The 26,673-nt window shown below is 42.2% G+C and overlaps 1 protein-coding gene across 1 annotated transcript in view; it reads right to left on the reverse strand.

Annotated features, from left to right (window-relative positions):
- Positions 1-6,499: 6,499 nt before the first annotated feature.
- ITPRID2 (ITPR interacting domain containing 2) overlaps positions 6,500-26,673 on the reverse strand; it is a 150,657-nt gene continuing 130,483 nt past the window's right edge. The window contains exons 12-18 of the mRNA XM_040357640.1: positions 23,632-23,712; positions 23,415-23,542; positions 20,399-20,549; positions 20,223-20,291; positions 16,325-16,744; positions 10,561-10,672; positions 6,500-8,009 (exon numbers count right to left, since the gene is read on the reverse strand). Coding sequence (XP_040213574.1) covers positions 10,562-10,672; positions 16,325-16,744; positions 20,223-20,291; positions 20,399-20,549; positions 23,415-23,542; positions 23,632-23,712 — 960 coding nt within the window. The 3' untranslated portion in view covers positions 6,500-8,009; position 10,561. The remainder of the gene's footprint in view (positions 8,010-10,560; positions 10,673-16,324; positions 16,745-20,222; positions 20,292-20,398; positions 20,550-23,414; positions 23,543-23,631; positions 23,713-26,673) is intronic.

Below are 26,673 nucleotides of genomic sequence, written 5' to 3' on the forward strand. Positions count from 1 at the left end.
GCACCCATAAATGCCTTATTCTGCCTTTTTTTTTTTTTTTTTTTTTTTTTTTTAACTAGGTACCTAGTCCATGGCTCCATAACAGAGCATTCCCCAGGGGATAACGGGGGAAGGGGGCACTCTTTTACCGCCCGCCCGCAGTCCACCCCCACCCTGGCACAAACTGTGTCCAGGACTAACAATAAAAACTCTGTGGGAATCACAGGTGCTAACACCTGCTGCCACCACCAGCATGTGGGGAAGGACCCAGATACTGACTCCAATATTTACATATAGTGTGTATTATAATATGCACACCTGTCCATACAAATAGACAAAAGCTCCTAGAGCCCTATTCAGGGCCTCTCACCCACTTGCAGGGGTAACCAGGGGACTCCCTCAGGAGGAGACTGCACAGCGCTGCCTGTGAGGAAAAGAACCGTGAGGTAACTTTTGCAGGGACCTGTGTTTAAACAGGAAAAGCCTCCTAGGGCTTTTTTATTTAAGGATAAGACACAGATACAGCATAAAAAGCAAAACCATTACAGGTGTCACCAATCAGTCAGCGTCTGCTGAAGTATAATCATAAACATCTGTGCTCATCACAGGGCTTTTTACCTCACAGGAAAGCCCAATACAAAAAAAAAAAAAAAACACAGGCCAGATAACAGTCCCCTCAGGAAGGCCCCCTCCCCCGACAGCGGCAATGTTAGCAATGCAGCAAGGGAAAGGAGCAGGGAAGTAAGGGGAAGGGACCCCCGAACCCCAGGAATGCCCAGCTGTACCAACCCACCGAAGCAGGAGGGACTGTACTTACCCGTCCGAGCGAGGACTCGCTGACGCATTCCTGACAGACCTACAACCGCAATGGAGGTAGCTGTCGGCCCGGTCCACTGTGATTGAGGCAACACCACAGCTCAGTCATATGTGGACCTCGGAGCAAAGCTCACCGGCCACCTCAGGAGTCATGAGGTATGGCGTGGCAGACCAAGCCTCTTTGCAAAGGTGTGCCCACGCTTGCTGGTCGGACTGAGTAGACTACAAGGATCTATAATATCCAGCCTGTCTCTCAGCCAACAGTTGAAAGAAGATTCTTCAAGAAAAAGTAAAGTAAAATAAAATAAAATTTCTCCTCAGGGCGCTGGGCCCAAAGGGAGCCATACGTCCTTCTCCTTTGCTAGGCAGAACGAAACTGAGGCTGCAAGCTGCAGTGAGGAGGGTTATGTCTGGAGGGACCGCCCCCTGGGCGGGGCTGTTCAACTCTGTTAATGTAACATGTATTTAACTATTTAACATGTTTCTGCCTAGTCCTCTCCTGTAAACAGGGAACATAACCCACTTGTCAAGATTTAAGGAGCTGTGTCCGTCCATGGACGATAAGAGAAAATTGATTTAAACTTGCTCGCGGCTGTAATGTATTGCCGACTCCCAGACATGTGCAGAAGTTTTAGGTACCAGCCAGTGTAAGAAATTCCACACACTGGTTTGAGATACCAATGATAAATAACTGTTCATACATTGCACGTTTTTCCTAAATGTCCTTTATCCTGAGTGAAATGTATCACCCATGCGTTTCAGCCCACAAAGCTATAGTTGATTCTATGGGAATCGTAATTCTAAAGTATACAGAAAAATACTGCGCTGCCCTATAGGTAAGCCGCCAACACTGCAAATAGACAAATAGCAAAAAAACATGAAAACAAAAAGTGTAGTGCTAATTAAGTTAGGTTGGCATAAAACTTAAAATTACAAATATGACAATAAAATTGAAGTGAAAATGTCCACATAAATATATAAATAAATGTCCATATGTGAAAAACACGAATAGTGTAAAAATACAAATCTGACTATAGAATAGTCCAGCAATAATATTGGAGAATTCCTGGTGAAAACTTCTAAGAGGTGCTAGAGTTGAAGGAGCGTTAAAATGAATTAACGTGAAGAGAAAGCACCAATAGGTGAGGGGCTTACCTGAGAGTTTGAACCCAGAAGAACCTACGTTCAGATGGATCAAACAGAGCTTTGTGTGGTAAAGCCACGATGGAACATGGGCAATCCTGTATGCGTCTCCAATGGCTGTAGCAAGAGTGACCAAACGGCAGGGGAATAGAGTATACCACAGACGAAGATAGCTGGTTAACCGATGGTCTCCCATGACATGATGGTCCAAAAAAAATCCCGGATGTGTATGGAAGGGTGTGTACCATAGATTAGGAAGAAAAAAACATCCACATAGCGTAACTCTGTATTGAATGTTGAAAATGTAATGTAGCAAGAACACTTACATTTAGATGGATGTACAAGCGCTTTGTGCAAAGTAGTAGCAACAGTGGGGTCCTCCTAACCCGTTTCGTCCCAAGGATACCCCAGTCTGTGGTATACTCCATTCCTCTGCCATTTGGTCACTCTTGCTACAGCCATTGGAGACGCATACAGGATTTCCCAGGTTCCATCGTGGTTTTACCACACAAAGCTCTGTTTGACCCATCTAAATGTAGGTTCTGCTGGGTTCAAACTCTCTGGTAAGCCCCTTACCCATCGGTGGTGGTTTCTCTTCGCGTTAATTCATTTCAATGCTCCTTCAACTCTAGCACCTCTTTGAAGTTATCACCAGGCTTTGGAATTCACCAATATTATTGCTGGACTATTCTATAGTCAGATTTGTATTTTTACACTATTTGTGTTTTTCACATATTGACATTTATTTATATATTTATGTGGACATTTTCACAATCGTAGTTCTATGTCTGAATCAAAAGATGAGGGAACCCAGTGCACAGCCAGCACACACAGCTAGAATGGGGCACAGGATCTGCAGCGGCACTGGGGATTCCTAAATGAACACTTCGATATTATTGCACCAGTAAATCTGTCGCTTGAAAATGTATTATAACTGGACACAGGAAAGCATTTGCAGGGGAAAAGAACACACACATTGTTTTTTCATTGTATAGTACACCGCATTGAGTTAACAAAATGGGTCTTTAGGGCCCGTTCAGACTATAACATTGCAACAATGTATGTTTAAAAGGGTAATACCGCAACTTGTGTCAATGCACAGCACGAATTGTGGTACAATCCTTCACATGAGAAAAGGAGACTAACGTTTCACCTGCGGTATTTATTAGTTCATATTTATCTGACAAAGATTAGGTTTTTAGTCTGACCATAGCAAAGAAACAAAATGTAAAAAACGCTATACAGTACTTCTGCTTAACTGCTTCCAGACCACCCACCGCCGTTTTACGGCGGCAGGTCGGCTCCCCTGCGCGAGAGCCCGTAGTATAACGTAGGCTCTCGCGCAGGCCCCAACTCCTGTGCGCGTGCCCGGCGGGCTGATCGCCGCCGGGCACACGCGATCGCTCGTTACAGAGCGGGGACCGGGAGCTGTGGTTGTAAACACACAGCTCCCGGTCCTGTCAGGGAGAGAAATGCTGATCCTCTGTTCATACAATGTATGAACAGAAGATCAGTGATTTCCCCTAGTGAGGCCACCCCCTACAGTTAGAACACACCCAGGGAACATACTTAACCCCTTCCCCGCCCCCTAGTGTTAACCCATTCACTGCCAGTGGCATTTTTATAGTAATCCAATGCATTTTTATAGCACTAATTGCTATAAAAATGCCAATGGTCCCAAAAATGTGTCAAAAGTGTCCGCCATAATGTCGCAGTACCAAAAAAAAAAAGCTGATCGCCGCCATTACTAGTAAAAAAAAAATATTAATAAAAATGCCATAAAAATACCCCCTATTTTGTAAACGCTATAACTTTTGCGCAAACCAATCAATAAACGCTTTTTGCGATTTTTTTTTAAACTTTATATATTTTTGGGGGATATTTATTATAGCAAAAAAGTAAAAAAATATTTTTTTCTCAAAATTGTCACTCTATTTTAGTTTATAGCGCAAAAACTAATCCGCAGAGGTGATCAAATACCACCAAAAGAAAACTCTATTTGTGGGGAAAAAAGGACACTAATTTTGTTTGGGAGCCACGTCGCACGACCGCGCAATTGTCAGTTAAAGCGACGCAGTGCCGAATCGCAAAAAGTGCTCTGGTCTTTGGGCAGCAATATGGTCCGGGGGTTAAAGTGGTAGTAAAGCCTGCTTGGCGATCTTTACCTACAGGTAAGCCTATAAGGCGGCTTACCTATAGGAGAAATGAATATCTCCTTAACGTGCAACTATGAGTAAGCATCTCACGATGTGAAACATGCTAGCCATTTTTTTGTCCTAGAGTTCACTTTCTATTTTTGACTGCACTGTTTTTGGATCATGTTTTGATTTGATTTTATCCAATAAAAACTTTGTTTAAAGGAGTGCGGCAGTCCAGGATTTCTTTCTAATCCCATAGGAGATACTCACCCTGGATGCAGCCAGTTACGTCACCGGCGCGCCGAAGGTCCGACATACCTAGCTTCATGCCCTAACTGAGGGCTTCCGCGCGCTCCGTCATGCGCGCGGAAGCCCTCAGTTCGGGCATGAAGCTAGGTATGTCGGACCTTCAGTGCGCCGGTGACGTACCCGGAAGAAAGACCAGAGGAAGATGTCAGCCCACTCAGCAGGGACAGCAGAGTGCAGAAGGGCTTCGTTCCAAGGTAAGCATTTCATAATGTGCTAGTATGCAATGCATACTAGAACATTATGCAATTGCCTTACAGATGTGTTTTTTTTTTTTTTAAACAGCCACGGTTTACTACCACTTTAAGGATGAAAAGTTAAACAACTGCTCGCTATGGGAACGGCAACCCGCCACATTGTACAAACAAAATGACATACCATGTGTTGTGTTGCATTGAAGAAAAATAACATTTTTGGAAACCACACTTTTAACCACTTCAGACCTGGAAGGTTTTACATCCTTCATGACCAGGCCATATTTAGCACTGGGCTGATTTAACTGATAACTGTGTGGTCATGCAAACCAAACATTAACATTAACATTTTCTTCACACAAATAGAGCTTTCTTTTGGTGGTATTTGAACACCACTGGGTTTTTACATTTATCATATAAACAAAAAAGACGGAGAATGTTCGAAAAAAAATGTACGTTCCGCTATAAAACATATCCAGTAAAAAAACTTCTACTAATGGCGGTGATCACATTTTATAATGGGACTGCGATAGTGGGGCGGGCAATCTGACACTGACACTGGGGATAAACTGCTACTGACATCACCAGTGACACCAATTCACTGCTAATATAATACACTATCACTGTACCAATGACACTGGCTGGGAAGGGGTTAATATCTAGGGTGATCAAGGGTTTAAGGGAGTGCCTAACAATGTGTAATGTGTGTAGTACATGCTACTTTTTACTAAAGATCTTTCTTTCTTATCCCTGCTTTGCAAAACAGAGATTGCTCCCTCTGTACAGAGCCCTGTGTTTATTGTCAACACAGGGCCCTGGGCTGTGACTGAACACAGCTGATCAGCAGGTCCCAGCCATGAATCATTGGCCAGGTTCCTACAGACAGACTTCTGCTGTGCTGATACACAAAAAGTGATCATTAGTATCAAAGAGGAAGTAAACCCTGATGGGTTTTACCAACTCTTTATTTCCCTGCAAAGGTAAAGTATAATGGGCTACTATACATCACATAGTAGCCCATTATGTGTCACTTACCTGAAACCGAAGCCTGCGATATGACCGCTATCCCCACTGGCAGAAAGCGTCCATCTTCACCCCTCTTCCTTCCGGGGCCGCAAACTCCGGCTCTGTGACTGGCCGGAGTCGCGTGACGCCACTCCTGCGCATGGGAACCGCCAGTCATGGCATGACCCCTTTAGAAACCGCACGATCTGCTCTTTCTAAAGTGTGCATGTGCCGTAGACATTGGTTCACAGGGTGTACAACCACTTTAACCGGATTCCATGCGGCATTTGAAAGCCTCAATCTGACTGCTTGCCATGGACAATCACTTTCCTGTTTTTCTTGCTTTTCTGAGCGTGTGCTTAGGAGCCCCTAGTACAAACTTCCATTGCACTTAAAATAAAATAAAAACGTATTTGTTAAAAACATCAGATCCAGCTATTTAAAAAGGACGATGGCACCCCCTTTTTAAGGGCTTGAACGAGAATTTATAATGCAATCCAGATGAAAGAACATAGAAAACCTGACAATGTGGCCTAGACTGAAGCCTGGTACACACTAGTTTTTTTTTTTTTTTAATTCAACTCAGCGGGTTGGATGAAAAAAAACAAAAAAACTGTAAATTCTGGTCAGAGCCGCTGTTCCCACTATGTGAAGAAGGTACAGTGATCTCCCCCGCTGAGCTGTTGTGTTCTAACACGGGGACGGCCCCCCTGACAGAGAACTCCGATCAGTGCTCTCCACCATCGGCTGAGAGCGCCGATTCTGTCTTTAACCGGCAAATGTCTCCTGACATTCGGCTCGTGTGTACCTGGCTTGAGATTAGCGTGTCCCAAAAGCAATGTAAACGGCTGCCTGGCTTCTCTCTAGCTTTCTGTAAAACATTGCCCCAGTTTCATACACAAATAAGAGACCAAAAGGTATATGCAAAATAAATACTTTATTATGTTTAGAAATCAGCCCTTGTGTATGGAGGAACACAAACTTGATATAGTTTTCAGACTTTCTGCAACATTTATATCCACAAATATTGTTCCAATTACAGCTCAAACAAAACAAAAAATAACAAAAAGGAAAAAGGGGTTTAACACGCTCCAATCCCACTGCCCAGACGTACTTATTCCATTTATCTCAGACATACATACCTTCATTTCTAAAAAAAAACAGTTGGTGTGTGGGGTTTAGTATTTCTCGGGAGGCTCACAGAATGCAAAGTACATTTTGTATAATATGTACTCCACATTGAAAACGCATAACACAATGGGATTAGAAAAGAAAGGTATAGTGTTAAAAATATGGCACATCAAAAACATTATGAGTTAAATGGGAATTCATCCCTACACTGAAATAGCTCTTCTGGTGGTGAAAGTCATAGTCTCAAAGTCTTTAACCTCCATTTTGTTTTACACTCCAATATGCTAAAATAGCAGCCGTGATCCTGTCCCATGATTCCTTCTTTCATTTTACAAGGGAAAGCAAGGGGTTAAGAAGCGACTAATGGAATGAATAGTAAAAGGTATAAGCAGGATGAAGGTCAAGGACCCAACACCGTAGGAAAAGCACCAACAGGGGAGAGAAAAGTGAAACCACTGAGGTACGTAAAAGCTTGCTTAATACTTTTACTCACTTAATCCTGCAAAATACTAACATTTTGGTGTAGGGCTGCCTTCTTGAAGCATTTTAATAAAACATTAAACAATTCTGAGTATAAAGATATACCACTTTCAGTGTAAGAACTATAAAAGTAGTTTTTGGGGAAAAATAGGAACTCTGCCATGCAAGTGACAAACTTTAGCTACAGCAACTAATCTGAAAGCTCTGCTTACACTGGACTTGTCGCCTTGGTAAAATCACTAGTTCCTAGTGAATGAATTCCTTTATATAGTGGTTCAGCCCATACAATGGCTACTTCCCTCATTTGCAGAGGACCATTATTTGTTAAAGTGACTCTATAAAACAGCAGAAACTAGAGTTTGTTAAGTTCAGAGTGAATCACTTATTGCACAGTCTATACCTCATGGAGGTCAGTGTATAAGCTAAAGAGATAGACGTTAATATTGGTCGTTTAACCTTATTACTCTGCAAAACCTGGATACTCTCTCCCCTCTAAAAAAAATAAAAAAGGCATCATTTGGGGAAAAGTGTACATTTTCAAGTCTCAAAAAAGGATGCAATGGGATAAGAATTAGTACAGTAAAATAAATATTGTTTGAAACCTCCACAGTCCTCTTATTGGCAGAAAGCTAAGCAAAGTGCCCAAATTACACACAAGAACAACAGTCAATGAAAAGACAAAAAAAAAAAAAAAACAGTAGATCACTTCAGCAGCAAAATAAAGTCCTCTTGGTCTCTTAGTCTTGACATAACGAAGACCCGCAGCAAAATCTTGATACAAATTGCCAAGAGTTCAACCGATTCCTGTGACTCCAGTCTGTACGTTAGAAAAAAGGAGGAGGTGATTAAATATAAATATACAGAGACCACACTTCAAAGCTGAACTGAATATTTTAAAATATTATATATTCTTTAATTTTTGATTTTTCAAAGGCATCTTTATAGAAAACATAACAGAAGAAATGCTTCAAATTTACATAATATAGACTGTTGATTGTAATTCATACACTTGAATAAAAAAATATGGTAACGGTTAAGAGATCACACATGAAGATTGACAAACCATGCTGGAGGTTGTATATAATTTTTCAAGAGAGCTATTGCTTGTGTGAAAGGAAGCTCCAACATATTCAATATTACGTTCCGTGTTAGAATTCTGAATCAAAACTGTACTAAGTTTAAGTGTTTAAGTATACCTATTTAAAGTAAAAAGAAGAAAGAACAAAGGAAATTAATAGGGAAAGGGCAGGGCAGAGAAAAAGCTGTTAGATTAAATAACAATAAATCTGCATCCTGCAACATTTCTAGAAACCAATTGCTTTCACACTGAGGCGATGCACTGGCGGGAGACAAAAACATCTCCTGTCAGCAGCATCTTTGGAGTGGTGAGAGGAGCGGCATGTATACCGCTCCTTCCCATTGAAAACAATACCGCCCGCAATGCGCCTCGCGGCAATACCGCCCGCAATGCGGGGGTTAATATCGCACCGCTAGCGGCCGATTCCAGACCCGTATACAAGCACGCTGCCCGGCCGGTCAGAAAAGGAGTGGGGGGGGCCCGAGCTGTACCAGGCCGCATGCCCTCAACATGGTGGGGTTGGTTGCTCTGGGGCATGGGGGTGCCCTGCGGCCCTCCCCCACCCCAAAGTACCCTGTCCCCATGTTGATAAGGACAGGGCCTCTTCCCAACAACCCTGGCCGTTGGTTGTCGGGGTCTGCGGGCGGGGGGCTTATCGGAATCTGGGAGCCCCCTTTAATAAGGTGGCCCCCAGATACTGGCCCCCCACCCTAGGTGAATGAATATGGTGTACATCGTACCCCTACCCATTTACCTGGAGGAAAAAGTGTAAATAAACACACAATGCAGGGTTTTAAAATAATTTATTAGTCAGCTCCAGGGGTCTTCTCCGCTCTCCAGGGGGGGTCTTCTCCGCTCTCCGGGGGGGTCTTCTTCCATCTCCTCCTCTGTCGTCTGGGCACTCCCCAGTTCTTCTCCCGCTCGCTGTCTGGTGCCTTCTTTGGGGCTGCCCGTCGCCATCTTCTTTTTAGCTCTCTTACTAGCGGCGGCGCAGCCCGCTCTTCTTTGCCGTCTTCCGCCTTCTTCTTTTCTTCAGATGTTGACGCGTCGCTTCCTCCCGCTGTAATGCCGGGTGTCCGGTGCGTGATGATTTATATAGGCCTCTTATGACGTCACAGTCCCATCATGCTCCGGGACAGGAGCCTGATGGGACTGTGACGTCATAAGATGGCCATTTTAGATTGTACCCGGAAGTGTCCTTTCGGCGGCTCTTTTGACAGAAGACACAGCACACTACAGGGGGAGAATCGGAGATTACACCCCCAGCTTCTTCATAGCACATCCATCGGAGACAAAGATCGCAAACAGCGCCTGGAGTCGGCTCCAGTTTATCCCCAGGCTGCTACACAGTGGCACTTATACTGTGACTGCGTCATACCCCAGGAGGGGGAGAAGTATCTGGTGAGTGCAACTTTGTACAGAGCACGGTGTGTCACGCACAAGAACAAGATCTGAAGGGTTCACCTAGCAATTTTAAGCACAAAGTCACCTTATTATTTCTTTTTTGTTTTCACTATCTCAAGGTGATCCAATGGACTATTTTTGGACACTATCTATGCATTTCTAAAGGTTCATTTGAGCTTTCATTTTTATTATTTAATTTTTGATTTGAACACCCGGCCGAGGGTCTTACACCCGGCTAGGGGTATATTTATTTATTCATCCACTGTGTATGATGTTGTACTTTGTTCACTGAGGTCTGCTGTCACATTCACAAACAGCATCAGCCTAGCACATACTAATACCCGTCCGAGGGTACACTGAACTAGCAAACACCCTTCCGAGGGTCTAACACACATATATTTTTAAAATTGTATTTTTGTGTCTCATACTATTAACTTTTCAATACTCCACGCTTCATTGTATCACACTATTTTTACATAGCTGGGGAAAACACCACATTTATTCCCCGGTTCCTCATCAGAACAGCGTCATACCTACACCCCCCCCTTTTCTCTCATTCTTCATACTCCACTCAGTGGTAGTAAAATCAGTAGGGGCAGCAGTTGTTCTCCACCAGTAATCCCCACTTGCTGTTTTGTGTTTGTTCTCCGCTGCGCGGGTCCAACCCACACCTTTCTTCCATGCATGGTAGTTATGTCATCCTGAGCTGGATAATCAAAATGGTCAAGGAAGTTAAACCCCAAAGAACACCAGGTAAATGGTGATTGAACTTGCATAGTTGGAGAAAGTTACCTTTGAACTTTTTGGATGGGCTGACCCTTTAAAGAAAAATAAAAAAGTCTGGAAAAGGGAAGACAACATTATCATGCATGAAATGAACACCTACCCTAAACTCTCCCATCTGTTTTTCCATCCAACGAGCGAAGAGGAGAGGATACTGCTGCTAGAAGTCCACTTACTATCTCTCGTCTGATGTCTCCAACAATAGATTCTTTGATCTAGAGAAGGACAAGAGATGTAAGCATTTAAGTCAGGTGCATATAGTTCCTTAGCTCAATTACTAAGTCATTCCTTTGAAAAAAAATTAAGCAATTGTAGTAGTTGTACATTTTTATGTGGTCATAAATGAAGAAGGTATATACAAAATATTGCATATTAATCTTAAATACATAAATATGTTATCTAAACATATAAATGCAAGTTTTTTTTTTATTCCACATGCAGAGCTGCACTCGCTTTTTTGTTTCTATTTTGAGGGGTTGGGGGTCTATGGTGTGGAGTTTACAAAACCACACACCAAAAATATATTTTTATGTATACAGCTACTGTAGCACTATTATATTATGTTATAATATTAGTAATGAATACTGGACTAAGCAAAACTCAAATTTACAAATGTATGAGAATACCACAAATAATGCATATTTTATTAAAATGCCTGAGAGTACAAACATGAAAACCTCAAACAAAAATGTTTATCCAGACCAGATGTAATACATTCACTCTTCTTTCAATCCATGTTTGCAGAATACACAGTGCTAGAGGTTGTCATTTATAAATCAAGGCTTAAGAGCTTGCCTAAAGACACAACATAGGAATAACAAACAGCAAAAAATAAACAGTTTATGGGAGGATCCTTCACTGTCTCAAAGAAGTGCTTTCCATTAAACAGTTTTGCATTTGGAGTCCTGCACGCTAATAACTGAAGGTTCCTTGATAAAGCTAACAACTTAAAAAAATAAACACAGTGGCTGGGCTGCGTAAATACTGACCTATGCAAATCATGCACACTTTTCTTGTTATACACACACAGGTCAAACAGTAGTTCAAATAGTTCCTTGTTACTTTCCAGCAACAAAGTACAAAAGGGTTGAGTGACCATTACTACCCCAGATACTGCTATAAGGAATCCAACAGAATGGAACAGTATTTTCAGGTACAGTAAAACCTTGGATTGAGAGCATAATTTGTTCCAGAAACATGCTTGTAATCCAAAGCACTTGTATATCAAAGCAAATGTACCCATAAGAAATAATGGAAACTCAAATGATTTGCTCCACAACCATTTATTCATAGGTCCTACAGTTTATAGTCCATATAAAATTATTATAGCAATGTAATAAAATGTCCATCCACAAATGGAAGCCTCCACAAGGGGATTACAAGAAAAATCCAGCAGAAGCTACAGAGTATAAAAGAGAAGAGAGGTGCCTTCAAGTGTAGCAATATGTTGCACCTTCATTAAATGTAACCATATTGCTACACTTAGAGGCGCCTCTCTTCTCTTTTATACTCAGTTGTGACGTGACGCTACTTGTATAACAAGACATCGCTTGTGTATCAAGTCAAAGTTTATTAAAATTTCTTGCTTGTCTTGCAAAACGCTCTCAAACCAAGTTAATCTTAAAATAAGGTTTTACTGTATAGAGAATTTACTTTCTGGTGGCATTAGATACAATGAAAAGCAAACCCCAGTCTTTCATTGCTGGGTATTGATGAATGGCAAGATATGAGTTTGCTACACAGTATTGAAACTAGAGTGATGGTGTATAAAGCTTCAAGTTTTTTTTTTCTCCATCTACCTCTATAGATGGAAAACCTACTTCTCCATTGTGTGTGATATAACCCCATCCACTTATAGTCAAAGGCAAGTCAGACAAGACTAGGGTCTTTTGACCATGCAAGTCATTCTAAGACAATGGGACATTTTATAGCAATAAGCATGTGTCTGCTGACCATTTTGCAGCCTGTAATACTGAGAGTAGGCAGCACATGGTCATACACTTTATCATGCATGCCACCCAAACTCAACCCCGCTGAACTGCTGAATGAATCACACTCTGTTTCAGTTAGCAGGCAAGACAATAGGAATCATGTAGTAACACATAAACAAAATATATTCCATTACCTACTTAGTCACAACTGAATTTGTGTATTAGTTAGAGGAGAACAAAGTGTCAACTATGCCATCAATTGGGACATTATGAGTTATTCAAATTAAACTCCCACTAACTGGCAACAAGCTAGTAAATGGGAGTATTCTTATCTATAAACCCAACATAATATTACTAGCATTACCAACTTGTAAAACAGGTTAGCCAAACATGTGCTTGCTTTATCATGTCTGTATGTGTTTCCCTCTACAATTCACAAATATATTAGAAGGTTTAAGAATATGTAAACCTAACATTCCATATTCCTGATATGTGCCTGGTGTACTATGTACTTGTATGAGAAAGTCTTATTTTCTTTGTATTGCTTACTTTGTGTGAAATCCATGATGTTCATGCCAGTCCCTCTGCTTTCCTAATAAAAAACTAACCACACTAAGCAGGACAACACATTGTGGTCAGTTCTCAAGCTGTGCTGGGAATTCAGCCTGCCGATTGGGAAATTGCACATTCCTTATTAAGGTTGGCCTCACAAATATCTAATAAAGCTTCTAATATTTTGGTTATTCTAGTAACTTTTAGCTGATGCATGTGATTGAGAGCCGACTCGATGGACAAGCCAGCCCCCCTCTCCTTCTGGAATTTGCCATTTTCCTTAGGTAATTTTGATCTAAAGGTGGACTTGACCATTTCCTAAATACATGACCTATATACCACAGCCAGAACCTATAAAAGGCCTTTGTTTCACATCAGAGCTGCCTCATGGAGGTACGCGTCTGTGGTCACCTGTGCTATGTTACGGGGTCCATGGTGGAAACAGCACCTTTAATTAAGTATTATTGTTATATGTTCTTTATCTGTATCTGTCATTACTTAATAAACGTTATACTTTTGGGTATTTGTGCGATCTCACTTTGCACTTATGGAACACAACATCAAAAAAGCGACAAAACACCTGCTCTCCTCCAGTGATCAGTCTTCTCCCAACCCCCCCCCCCCCCCCCCCAGCCTTTCACTGGGAAGATCAGTGTTAAACTGAATGGGTTGTTTTACAAGGTGAGTTTTTCCAATCACTGTAATGTGGACATTTTTTTCTATCTATTAAAGCGGAGGTCCTGTGAAAAAAAAAAATTATATTAAAAGCCAGCAGCTACAAATACTGCAGCTGCTGACTTTTAATAAATGGACACTTACCTGTCCTGGAGTCCAGCGATGTCGCCAGCCGAAGCCGAGCAATCGCTTGTCTCTCGGCTGCCCCCGCCACCATCGCGCACTCACTGGTCCCCGCTATCTCCTGGGAGCAGTGCATTTCCCGGAAGATAGCGGGGGGGGGGGGTTTGATGTGAAGGGGCGCGACTCCCACAGGATTCAATACCCGGAAGTGGTGCAAATACCTGTTTTATACCCTGAAAGGTGCCAAATGTGATACCGGAGGGGGGGTTCCGAAAAGCGGAAGTTCCATTTGTGGGTGGAACTCCGCTTTAAATGTTCTGCCCTTGTTGTTTTAACTTTGGATAGTAAAACTTTTTTTTCTGCTAGTAAATACCTTATACAGCCCACTTCCTGTTTCTGATTATGTGAGCAGACTGTGGGTTTCTCTAACTGAAATTCTCTCAAATCTTTCCCTAGCACATGCATTAGTGTAGTAAAAACAATACATTGCAATAAATAAGTTCCTTCAGGGAACAGGGACTGTTTTGAATAGTGCTGCATACTAAATAAAGTGTTGTTTGATATTTTAGTGCAGTATAAATATGGAAAATTAATTTTATTTAATGCTCAAGACTTTTTTTTAATATTAGTATGGCTATAATTATATTTCCAAATGACCTCTAGTCTCCGTCCTCATCCATGCCGTGAACTGGGCAGCTGCGAATAGGCTGAGAGGGCGGCCGTGAAAAGGCTGGGAGAGTGGTGCGCGTTTAGGAACAGCCCAGGGTTTGGTGACCCCTGGCAAATTGTAATTCGACCCCCAGGTTGAGAACCACTGCTTTAGAGGGTTTACTTCCTCTTTGAAGTAAAATTTAAAGTGGAGGTTCACCCTAAAAACGTTTTTTTTTACATTACAGCCAGCATAGTAAGGACATTTCATCTCGGCATGTTTTTTTTCCCTCTGTACTTACCTTTACATCCTGATTTTGTCCAGGGCTTCCACGTTCTGATGAATCCGGGACTGGGCGTTCCTATCCCAGCCTCAGGGTTCCGATGACTGCAGACCTGTCACACAACGCGCATCACCAGATTTACGGAAATAGCCGAGCTGCGAGTCGGCACTATATGGCGCCTGCGCCCGCCGTGTAGAGCTCACTGCGCAGGCGCCGTATAGTGCCGACTCGCAGCTCGGGTATTTCCCCGACATCTGGTGACGCGCGTTGTGCGACAGGTCACCTGTTTCACAAGCCGTCAATCATCGGAACGGAAGCATAGGAACGCCCAGTCCTGCAGTCATCGGAACCCGGAAGCCCTGGAGAAAAAACAGAATATAAAGGTATGTACAGAGGGAAAAAAAACGCAGAATGTAAATGCCCTTAGTATGCTGGCTCTAATGTGTGTAAAATAAAAAATAAATTTTTGGGTGAACCCCCGCTTTAACCCAAAAGAATACGTTTCACTTTTCGGCCTTCTCCCCACCTCCTCTACGTTTTGGAACTTATTTTTTGGAGGTGGGGGGGTTGCTGGTGTCTGGTTGACAGACAATTTACATGTGCAGTGGGAAGCCAGCTGTGAAGGTTCAAGCAGTTGCAACCAGCTTAGCAAATTAAATGCCGGTGCCTGGACCCAAAGACAGCCAAAGAGCTAGCTGAGGTGAGGACAGCGCTGGATGCCTGGACAGGTAAGTGTCCTATTAATAAAAGCCAGCAGCTACAGTATTTAATGAGGAAAATACTTGTTTTTTTGCCAGTACTAATGCAGCGGGAAGGTTGATATGAATGTAAACTTAGCAAGTGAAAAATCTTACGACATTTTTGGAATACAAAGATACAGATTTAAAATTTGTAAAAATTCCACAAAGGGAGTACAATCACTTGATATTTGAAATCAAATTGAAAGGGCAAGTCATTGCTAGAAATAAATTTCCAACAAGATCTTTACAGAAAAGTGAACAATCTCTTCAATGCTTGTGGCTCCAACATTTACAGTGTCAGAAAGAATAACAGTAATTGTAATAAAGAAAAGGAGCGCAGCAAAAACTGCCTGTTTTTAGAGTATAAAATATCCACCTATGAGTCAGGAATGGCAATAGAAATTTGGAGCTATGGCCATTTGTGGTTCTATGTTTTATAGATATGCTGCATAGTATGAAAATCTCAGTGATCATAGGTCATGACTAAGACCCCTTTCACACTGGGAAGTTTTTCAGGAGCTTTTAGGCTAAAAATAGTGCCTGTAAAGCACCTGAAAAACGGCTCCCCTGTAGCCTCAGTGTGAAAGCCCGAGGGCGTTCACACTGAGGCGATGCGCTGGCAGGACGTGAAAAAAAACTTCTGCTAGCATCATCTTTCTAGCGGTGAAGGAGCAGTGTGTATACTGCTCCTCCACTGCTCTTGCCCATTGAAATCAAATGGCCGAACCGCCAGCAAAGCCCCGATACAGCGCTGCTTTGTGGGTGGTTTTAACCTTTTTTCGACCGCTAGCGGGGGTTAAAAGCGTCCTGCTAGCGACCGAAAACCGACGCAAAAATGCAGGTAAAGCGCCGCTTTACCGCCAGTGTGAAAGAGGCCTTATTCATTTAGTCAGATGCAGTTGCAGGAATCATACCTCTCTTATTACTTGCTGTAATTCTCGGCTTTCTTCAGGACTCCAGCGGGTTCCCCCTTCAGACACAGGTGTCACAGTTTCCAACTCTGACTTCTCTGCTGAATCAAAGTTTCCAGGTTCTTCTGGAGATTCTGTTGCAGTATTCTGATTGGCTCTTACTGGAGGACTTGGTGTCAGAGCTACAGAAGCACGGTATACAGCTTTGCTTGGAGAGGCTTGTGCTTTTGGCTTATCAACAATGTCAGAAGTGTTTAGTAGACCTTTCCTGTTTCTATACAGTGGACTGGAGGACAATGAAGATGAATCAGAGGCTGCTTGAGATAAGACAGAATCACATCGGTCGGCTCCATGTTCCAATCGAATGTCTTCAAGGCCCAACTCTGACTTCAGGTGTGACTGTTCTCGAATCAATTCAGTCACCTATGAAAAAGAAGATTTACAAGAACATTCAATATTTGTCTAAGAATATTTTTTTGGGAACAATGCTGACCTAATAAAGCAAAATACGGTTATAAAACCAGGAGCTTTTGAGTCTACTTTATGGAAATCGAATTTGGAGTGAAGAAAAATGTCAGACTTATCTCACGGTAGACAGGCAGGTGGGCTTACGTCACACACGGGCGTTAACTGCAGTTTTGATAGCAAAGGTCCAGCTGGGAGCCATTGGCCATCAACAGCAGGACTAGGTGGAGGGTGTGGCCAGAAAACCAACCATGGGCAATCTGTTATTCTCAGCACTGATCTCAGGGATGCAAAGACCACATCCGTACAATCTGCTTCCATGCTTGGCGTGGTCAGTTTGAAACAGGAAACAAGGGAACTGGCAGGATCACCACATATTTTTGCAGCAACAATATAAACACATTAGCAACTATAATTAAAAGGAACTATATCTGTACACAAACATATATTGGATCTTAAATTTTCTGGGGTAACACACACTTTAAAAAGGCAAGATAACCTTACAAACCATATGGTTTTCATAGGAAGTTTCGGGTTTTTCTGAAATTGTATTGGGCATTATGCCAAGTGCCTAGTTTAGAGGTTAATGATGCTTAGTAGAACTTTTTAATGGCGTATATTAACCACCTCAGCTCCAGGTGGTTTTACCCCCCTTTATGACCAGACCATTTTTTGCCATTTAAGGGGGGGGGGGTTATATAAAAGTTCTATACCCTTTCATAACTGAAGATAATTACATTCTAGATGCCCAGGCCAAATATAGCAGGATCAATATGCGCCAGTTAACATATGCAACTCTAATTTGCTTTTTTTAAAAATTTATCAAAATTGATCGAAAAATAAAACTTCTATTTGAAGGATTTAATAAAACTTGCTGAACTTTTATTGTAGGCTGATGAAATGCGCACAATATATATATATATATTTTTTTTAACTGTAATTATGGTATATCTGAGAATGGCATACTTCCATGCTATCCGCAATTTAAAGCGTGGGCAAAGCTTTGAGTCTTCATCTGATCCCTATGCTACTGAATGGTGACAATCATGAACCATTTGGACTGGTTCCTGACCTTGAGTGAGAACTGGATCTCTCAGTGACAACTCGGTCTGACAGGTGCTGTGTTGCCCATCAGTCAAATGGAAGCTGTAGATTAAATGTACCCTTCATTGTAATATACAAGGTTCAAATCACTAAGATTAATTAGATCTTTTAAACTCCATTTCTTATTCTACCTAAACATTCTTCCAAACTATTTTATTTGAAAACGGTGTTTTTTAAGCACAGCAGGCATTTACATATTAAAAGGGATTTCTCGTGAATTCTTATTTTACTTTATTTCTTATTTTCTCTTTGCAGCTCTTGCCCTGCAAGGCCTTAATGAACATAGAGCGATAAAGGAATTGACCGGCGCAACACCATGAAACACAAAGGTAGAGAGGAAGACCACCGGTGAGCCCCCACACCTTGCAAGCTGTCCAGTGTCATAGCCAGAACTACCACTAGTGCCCCTCCACCAGTGACATTAACAGAGCTGACTCTCCATCACTCCCTTACCTTTGGGCCAGGACCTGCGTGCATCCCCCCATATACCACCTCTGCAGCAGCCACCTCCATTGATGTATGGAAAAAAGAAAAGAAACTGCGCTAAGATACCATAAACCAAAAGGAGTGAAAAAAGGAACCTACGGCCCGATAACATTGATGTGCAGGGTTCTGGGCTTGCAGTGGCCTTTAAGTGCCTTCGTTCCGCTAGGTACCGCCCATTGTCCGACCCTATGGGTCCTGGACCGACACTGTAAATTGGGGAGCTGGTCCATGCAGCAGCATCTTCCCGCACTCTGTGGCTTGCTCCCAAGGCCGCCAGTATCCTGTCAGAAAGCCGCTACCCATCAAGAATATGTAACAGAAGTGACGTTCCGGCACGGCCAACTTGGTACACCCACACTTGTCCGCAGTAAGCCTACAGTCAGAAGGCGGCAAGCGGACATCTTTTTATACTCACTGAAGTCTTGCATTTCACATTTAGTTTTACCAGTAAACTGAGCTTATATAGTCAAATACAGTATTTGGAAGTCCGTGTAACTGTTTTGATAGAAAAAAAAACACCCGCCGCTCCAGGTGAAACCAGGAAGCCTAATGATCCAGTAGGTGCTCGCCTCCGCACACAATGAAAGTTGAAGAAATCTACCACTGTAGAGCAAAATCCTTTTATTTGGACATCCCAAAAACGACAGGAATCAGAATGCTGGGTAGACGCTTTTCGCACACTTCACGCGTCATTAAGTCATTACACTGACTTAGACTAATGACTAAGCACAAATGCGTCGACTCAGCATTCTAAGTCCTGTAGTTTTTGGGATGTCCGAATAAAAGGATTTTGATCTACAGTGGTGTGCAGCCATTTCTTCTAATTTGACCGTTTTGATGTTGAATTTTGAAAATCATTGCCAAGCCTGCTAATCTCACAGGTTTGCTAATCTGACAGATAACCGCTGCTTGTAAAAATCAACATTAAAACAATTTTTACTGGCAAAAATAAGTGTGAAATTCAAGACTCCGGTGGGTGTAAAAAGATGTCCGATTGGCGACTTCAGACTGTAGGCTTACTGCGAAAGAGTGCGGGTGTACCAAGATGATCGCGACAGAACATCACTAAGGTTGCATTTTCTGAGGGGTATCGGTTTCCCAAACAACGATGGCCCGTAACCAAAATTAGCCTTACATTAAAGAGTGAAAACCTCAGTATGAGGTTTGGGGGTTGATTGACTTTTGTCATAGGGATATAGGTTGAAAAATTGTTTCCTCAATCAGAGGCAGGTCCTGCTGTGAGAACACAATACCCAGCGGATGGGACAACTTGTTTGTGTGGATGGAGAAAATCGTTTTTTTTTTTCCTTTAGCCAGTAGTAACTTTTTATGGCCCGTTCAACACGGAGAGGCACAGATTGGTGGGCAGCTTTTACTAACCTAACCAAATTAGACCAATTCTATAGGATTTGATACTTCACCAAATATTCTTTGCCATAAAAGTGTTACCTTGCTCCTTTTCATGAAAATGTAAGGCAGGCCATACACAAATTCATTTTTTTTTTCCATTCAACCAGCTGCGAACAACAATCAGTGTTGCCAGGGACAGCCAGCGGCACGGATTGTTCATGAAAAACCCAACAGGCTTGTTGTTCAAAAGTTGACTGATAGATCGAGTTGTGTACAACCAGCTAGCCAATGCATGGATCGAAATTTGGCCAGCCTCTGCCGAACTGGTCAAATTTCAAACCGGTAAAAGATAAAATACCAAACCTTTGTCAAACTAACTAAAAAAAAATTACTGAAACATAATTTTTAATTGATAAAAGCAAAAAAGTAATGCATGCATTATGCTTCTGTGATTTGAGACTATAAACAAGTTAAAATTATATAGTTTGGAACTTACTGGTTCCATGACATTCATGGGAGAGGTAAAACACAGACTGTCAGTACTTCCTCTTCCTCCATACATACCCTAAACAGAAGAAAAACGCAATAAGGCTCAAAATACATATTCCTGAATCGCATTTAATTATATCCCATTCTAATTAATCAGATAGAAGCTTTAAAACCAAATCTTACCATAGCCGCCTGTCGCTGGAAAGGAGAGGAGATGTGGTAATTGCGGAGTTGCTCCTCAAGAGTCATTAATCGCTCATCCAGCTGAAGTTCCAACTCCTGCAGTTCCACTCGCACAGAGTTCCTCAGTCCCTGTAACTGATCAGCCTCATACCTGAAACAGAAAACTGCATCTAAAAATCGGGGTTTTCATCCTGAAGCACCATCAAAGTCTTTTGCATGACAGTTCCATTTAAGTCAATAAATTCCAGGGGCCTCCACACAACTGAACAAGGAATGGTCTTGGAATCATTCTTTGAGATGTACATGCCTTGTTTCTGACCATATTATGCTGGTTTATGATACAAAACCGGCTTCATTTATTTAAAAAATAATCCACAAAGTCTAGAAATGCTCTTAAGCCGGCGATAGACTATTAGATCCAAACCATGCATGAGTAGGGTAATTGTACCCAAGTTGATCGATCAACTTGGGTACAACAAGCATGTTGGACCTTTCTACATATGGTAGCCGCTAGCAGTAACCTTAGTATTCTGCTGCCCGTTAACTCTCCATGCACCCTCTAGCTGGCAGAATACATAGGCATTCCCCCATCAACACTAAGGGGGTTATTTACTAAAGACAAATCTACTTTGCACTGCAAGTGCACTTGGAAGTGCAGTTGCTGTAGATCTGAGGGGGACATGCAAGGAAAATAAACTGCATTTTTGATTGCACATGATTGGATGATAAAATAAGCAGAGCTTCCCCTCAGATCTACAGCGACTGCACTTCCAAGTGCACTTGTCGTGCAAAGTGGATTTACCATTAGTAAATCAACCCCTAAATGTGTTAAGGAATCAAGCGATCTTCTTTCCTTCCACCCACGGTGAACAGAAAGTAAGTTGTATCATCTATGGCCAGCCTTAATTGAAAAAAGATGGGTAAAGATAAGAATTAGTATAATATGCAGGTACCCTCATCCCAAAACATGGTAGAAAATTACAGTGAAATGGGGCAGCAGGATTTTCATGGTACCGTTTAACGTCATTGACAAAACAGAAGTTAATAAAGTCAAAAGGTTTTATTACAAACATTATACATAGATATAGGATTACATAAAAATACAATACACAAGAATAGAAAGTTGGAATCCCTCTAGGCGGTTCCTACCCCCCCCCACCAGGGAAGCCACCTCTGATTAAGAAGCTGCTCCAGAAATAGTGTAGGTGTGGGCCCTGTTACCTGCATGCTTTCATGCTCTGTAGCTGATGATTAGGGTATACATACAATATGAAATCCCTATGTAATAAAAACAAAAATACATGGCTCATCATAAACTACCCACCATTAGAAAATGATCTGCCCTTTAAATTGTGCTGGCATGTCAGTTTGGAAAGCCCACTGTACCCTCCCCTTCTCCAGTACATACTAAAGAGGATCATGAAACTAAACTGACATACAAGCTGTCCTAAATCCCTCCCCCAAAATAGTGGCACTGCTAACAGGCTGTACTATCCAGGCAACTGAAAGATGTTCTGATTGCACAAACAGAAATGCAGAAACATAAAAGTCTAGTACATATTTAGGCCATTGAGCCACACTACAAATATTGATATAGTGAGGGGAACAAACCAGGGGTAATATAATTCCCCATTATGTTCCCTTATTTTTATGATTTGTGTGGAGTATTAGATGTACTAGAAGATTTAGATACACTAACAAATTGAAGCTGAACGTTACCACTTTAGGTAAAAGCAGCTGTTGCAGCCACTTGTGGCTATATCTTTGCTTTCATGACTTCAGTTAAGATTTATTTAGTAAATAAAACTACTCGCATGTGAAATTTGTTTTATCTGCCAAAGGAAAATTCTAAAAGGTGCAACTTCATTTCTGACCACTAGAGGGAAGCATTGACAAAAGAATGTTACCTAAAGAGATAGACCAAAGCGCTACACAAAAAACTGCACCAGAAGGCTAAACCTGGGAAAAAGTTATGCACATGACAGTTATAGGGAAGGCCACGACTGTCTGCTCTTTTACACCAGATTATTAATATAGGCAGCAACAATGCTTTTCATGTTTGGACAGCTGGTGAGGGAATTTGATTTTCACCTCTCAAGGCAGCATTTAGGTGGACTTTCTAGTCAATGTAAGACCACCATGGTTTAAATGCCTTGACTGAATACAACTTGCAATAAAACTTTGGGATCCAGTTTTATTAAAGGGGTTGTAGTGTCTGATTTTTTTTTTTAATCCTAATACAGTCTATGCATTAAGATAAAAAACCTTCTGTGTGCAATGGCCCCCCTAATACGTACTTGAGCCCCATCTCTATCCAGCAATTTCCTTGAGTATCTTGGTCGTGTGAGATGCTCCCTCCTGATTGGCTGAGTCACAGCATTGGCACCCGCTGCTTTCAAAGTCAGTCAGCCAAATCAGGAAAGAGGGGGGTGGGGCTGTGTGTCTGAATCGACACTGGGCACCCGCGGTTTCTGGGAACAGAGCAGGGACGTGGATCTGTGTGTGTAAACACACAGATCCACATCCTGTCGGGAGAGGAGACCGATCCGTGTGTTCCAAGTACAGAGGAACACCGATCAGTCTCCTCCCCTTGCGAGTCCCCACCCCCTACAGTGAATGGACACTGGGAGCCGTGACTCGGCTCGGGTGCCCCTATAGCAAGCGGCTTGCTGTGGTGGCACTCAACGGGAGGGAGGAGCCTGAAGCGCCAAAGAGTGATCCGGGCTGCTCTGTGCAAATCCACTGTACAGAGCAGGCAAGTATAACACTTTTTTTTTTTTTTATATATATATATAAAAATAACAGAAGAAGACGACTTTACAATCACTTTAAATACTTTATGTAAGAGTAGTTACTTTTGCCAGTTGTATCAAATTTTCTTCCCTTTTTAGGCAAAGTTTTTAGTGGTGTCACAAAGGTTGACAGAATTGCAATGTGTGTGTGTTATGCATAGTTTCCAACATTTCTAATAGGATCCCCCTAAATATCCCGAGTTCCAGTACAAAGATAAGCTCACCTTTCATCTTCCGACAAATGCTGATAAACCATAGTCTGCTGCCGTAACATATTCAACTCCAAATCCATCATTTGTGCTCGGAAGAGATTTAAACTTCTTCTCATTATCTGAAGTTCCTGGAAAGTATTCTAAAAGAACATAAAACAGATAGAAATAAGTGTATATGTAGCATTGAGAGATAGACAACCACTTCACACACATCTTGTACAGAACTTACTTCATAAAGAGACAACATGGACGACCTTGGAGCGTTGTACATGCCAGGAGAAGCCATGTCATTTCCTCGCATTACTGGATGCTAAGAAAGAAAGATATCCACTCATATTAGAACTTGTTTATGGGGTTGCTAATGGAAACAGAGTCTAGGTTAAGACATATTTCCAAAGACATCGCAAACATAAGTCATAACCAAGGGCAAGCCTTGAGGTACAACTTCAGGCAGCTTAAATTGTTTACATGTTTTAACCCCTCCCTGCTGACGCTTCCCAACCCCCTGTAAGAGGTTTTAAATGCAGGGAGGTGAAGACGAGCATTCCTATCACGTAACCACTGTGATTGGTTGCCACAGCGGTCACATGGTTGGAACCCTAATCGCAAGCATGCATCTGGAGCGTCCAGAACCCGCCAGCCTCTGTGGTCGGAGTGCAGGGCTCATGATCTCAGCACAGAAAAATGGTTTACATAGGGCCGCATATATGCAGCCACACGCCGAGAGGCCACATATATGCGTACGGCCAGCGAAAAAAACAGTAAGGGTTCATTAACACTAGATGAGCTAGGGTGCGTTTCTGGGCGCATTTCCAACGCATGGCAACCAAAAAAATATTCAGTTCACACCAGCGCATTGTGTTGAATTTGACCAAAAAGTAAAATGAAATGCACTAGAAGGCAAACAAAAAAACAAAACAAGCGCAACACATGTAACACATTACAAACAACGCAACACACTGCAATAAGCATGCGTTAATGGATGCATTTTGATGTAAATGAGCCACAAATAAGCTTCAAACCAAGCCCTCACTGACCTCTGTAGCTGCAGACCTTGTGGAGCAATTTATCTTTAAATATCACAACAACAAAAGCACTGAAATCATTAAGCCCCCATTCACAGTACTGTAGCAGATCGTTGGGTGTCACGCAAATGTACATTATTTCACATGTAGGGTAGCTCGCTGGTTGCCCTACCCACGAAAAATGTGGCATAGAAGCTCATGCACCTTTTTGAGCCTCAAAGGTTTTTCTATGCAAGCAAAACTGACCTTCTTGATGCATTTGGGTTTACAAGAACAATGAATGGCACCACATGTGCAATGCGTTTCTTTCAATCAGCACAATATTTTGTAATTTCAGATGCTATACTAGAGAAGGCTATTCTCTCAGCAGCTCAACGCAGTCTGCTTCTGCCTTGCAGATTTCCTGTTCTGCATTTACATTTGAAGGCTGTCAAAGAGGAGGAGGGGCAGGGTGAGATCAGCTGCTGGAAAAATGACTTTAACAACTGGAGAATCTGCTGTGAGGATTAATCACTCAACAGTGTCTGTATCTACAGAGGTAATTGATGGATAATTTAAAGTCCATTTACTTCTCGTTAATATGTAAAAATGTAACGATGCATAACCTGGTCACACTTACATTTTATGTATAAGGACAATGTCAAATCTGTGTCCTGACACAATGCCCATTTCTAATTAAAAACAGAATAGCTTGCTTAACTTACCCTTAACTAAGCAAAATCCTTGCAGCATTAAAACATAAGTTTGGGCTTAAATAAAAAATAAAGATTCATACTCACCTAGATGGCTGCAGCACTGATGCAGCTGTCTCCCACTGCCTCCAAGACCGAGAACTGAGCAATCAAACACTGCTGATCACTCCGCTCTCAGTCGTCGGCCTGCGGTGAGCTGTGGACGGTCGACCACAGGCTCTCTGTTCTGTTCCTCCAGCCCTCACTGGAGCGTTAGGCAGGAGACTGAGCCAGCTGCCAGTTTAGGCATCTGGGTGGATCTTTAGGCCCCTTTCACACGGTCAGACCGTTCAGGTCTGCCTGTCAGTCTTGATGGCGGACCTGAATGGCCGCTCCATTCAATCCTATGGAGCGTCGGATGTCAGTGGAGACATGTCCGCTGACATCCGACCCGATCCGCCAAAATCAGACAGATGGCTATACGTCCCCATCCGTCCATGGCGGATCGGATGAGATCTGATGAAAAACGGACATGCAGTCCATTTTCATCAGATCTCTCCATAGGAATCAGTGGTGCTGCACAAGCCCATCCCCGCTCAGTGAGCAGAGAGGGGCTTGTCATCCGCCGGCTCAGCAGAGATATGCGGACATATCTCCCGCTGAGCTGGCGGACTCCGTAGCAAGTGTGAAAGGAGGCTTACTGTATAGTTGGGATCTTTCCCCAGTCTGGACCGGCTGAGAGGCATCAACCAACAGTGGGCTTTAGAACGAACTGCACTCCTGTGATCCCCAGGAGAAGTACAGACAAAATAGCTTTGTTTATACTTTTCCTTTCATCTAAATAGGGATAACTATGCCCATCACTCAGATGTGGAGGAGCGCAATCTGCTCCTGATATTTTGATGATAAAGACATAATGGGAAACTGGAAAGTGCAAAATCTGGTGAAATCAACCAGCTGCCAGTCTTTTTCCGTCAAAGCTCAATTGAACAAGCTGAAATTAGAAAGTGATGGGCTACAATGCACAGCTGCACCAGATTTTGTGCTCCCTAGTTTTAGTAAATTAGCTCCCATGAGTCAAAATGGTCACCTGACCTTTGACCTGGTAATGTGCTTTCAGAAAGACATGTACTTGGTAATAGTTTGTAATGTTAGAACTAAAACATGTATATTTAGGTGGACTGAAGAAACTATGATAGGAAGTACTAACTATGGCATGCCTGTGTGTGTGGTCTCAGAGACCATAAAATTGGCAGTGTAGTGTGTAATCTGTATGGCTGTTGGAAGGAAGGGATACTACAAATGAGAGAGCTAAACATTCTCATAACAACTCAGACAAAAAAAAAAACGAACAGAAAGATTTCCATCAATTGTGGGTTCCGTCATAGTGGAATAAAATGCACTTTAATTAAGCCTTGCATGAGCTGTAATCTCTTAATGTTACTATACCTAAACTTTTAAAAACTGGAAGAACCAGTTTGAAATCGAGAGAAAATATTATGTTTCGTTTCCATGCTAATTAACACACATCATCATGCAGTGTGGCTCACTTGTCCAAGGCATCTGTCACTTCCG

The sequence above is a fragment of the Rana temporaria genome, chromosome 6, assembly GCF_905171775.1.
Source record: "Rana temporaria chromosome 6, aRanTem1.1, whole genome shotgun sequence".
Lineage (NCBI taxonomy): Eukaryota > Metazoa > Chordata > Amphibia > Anura > Ranidae > Rana > Rana temporaria.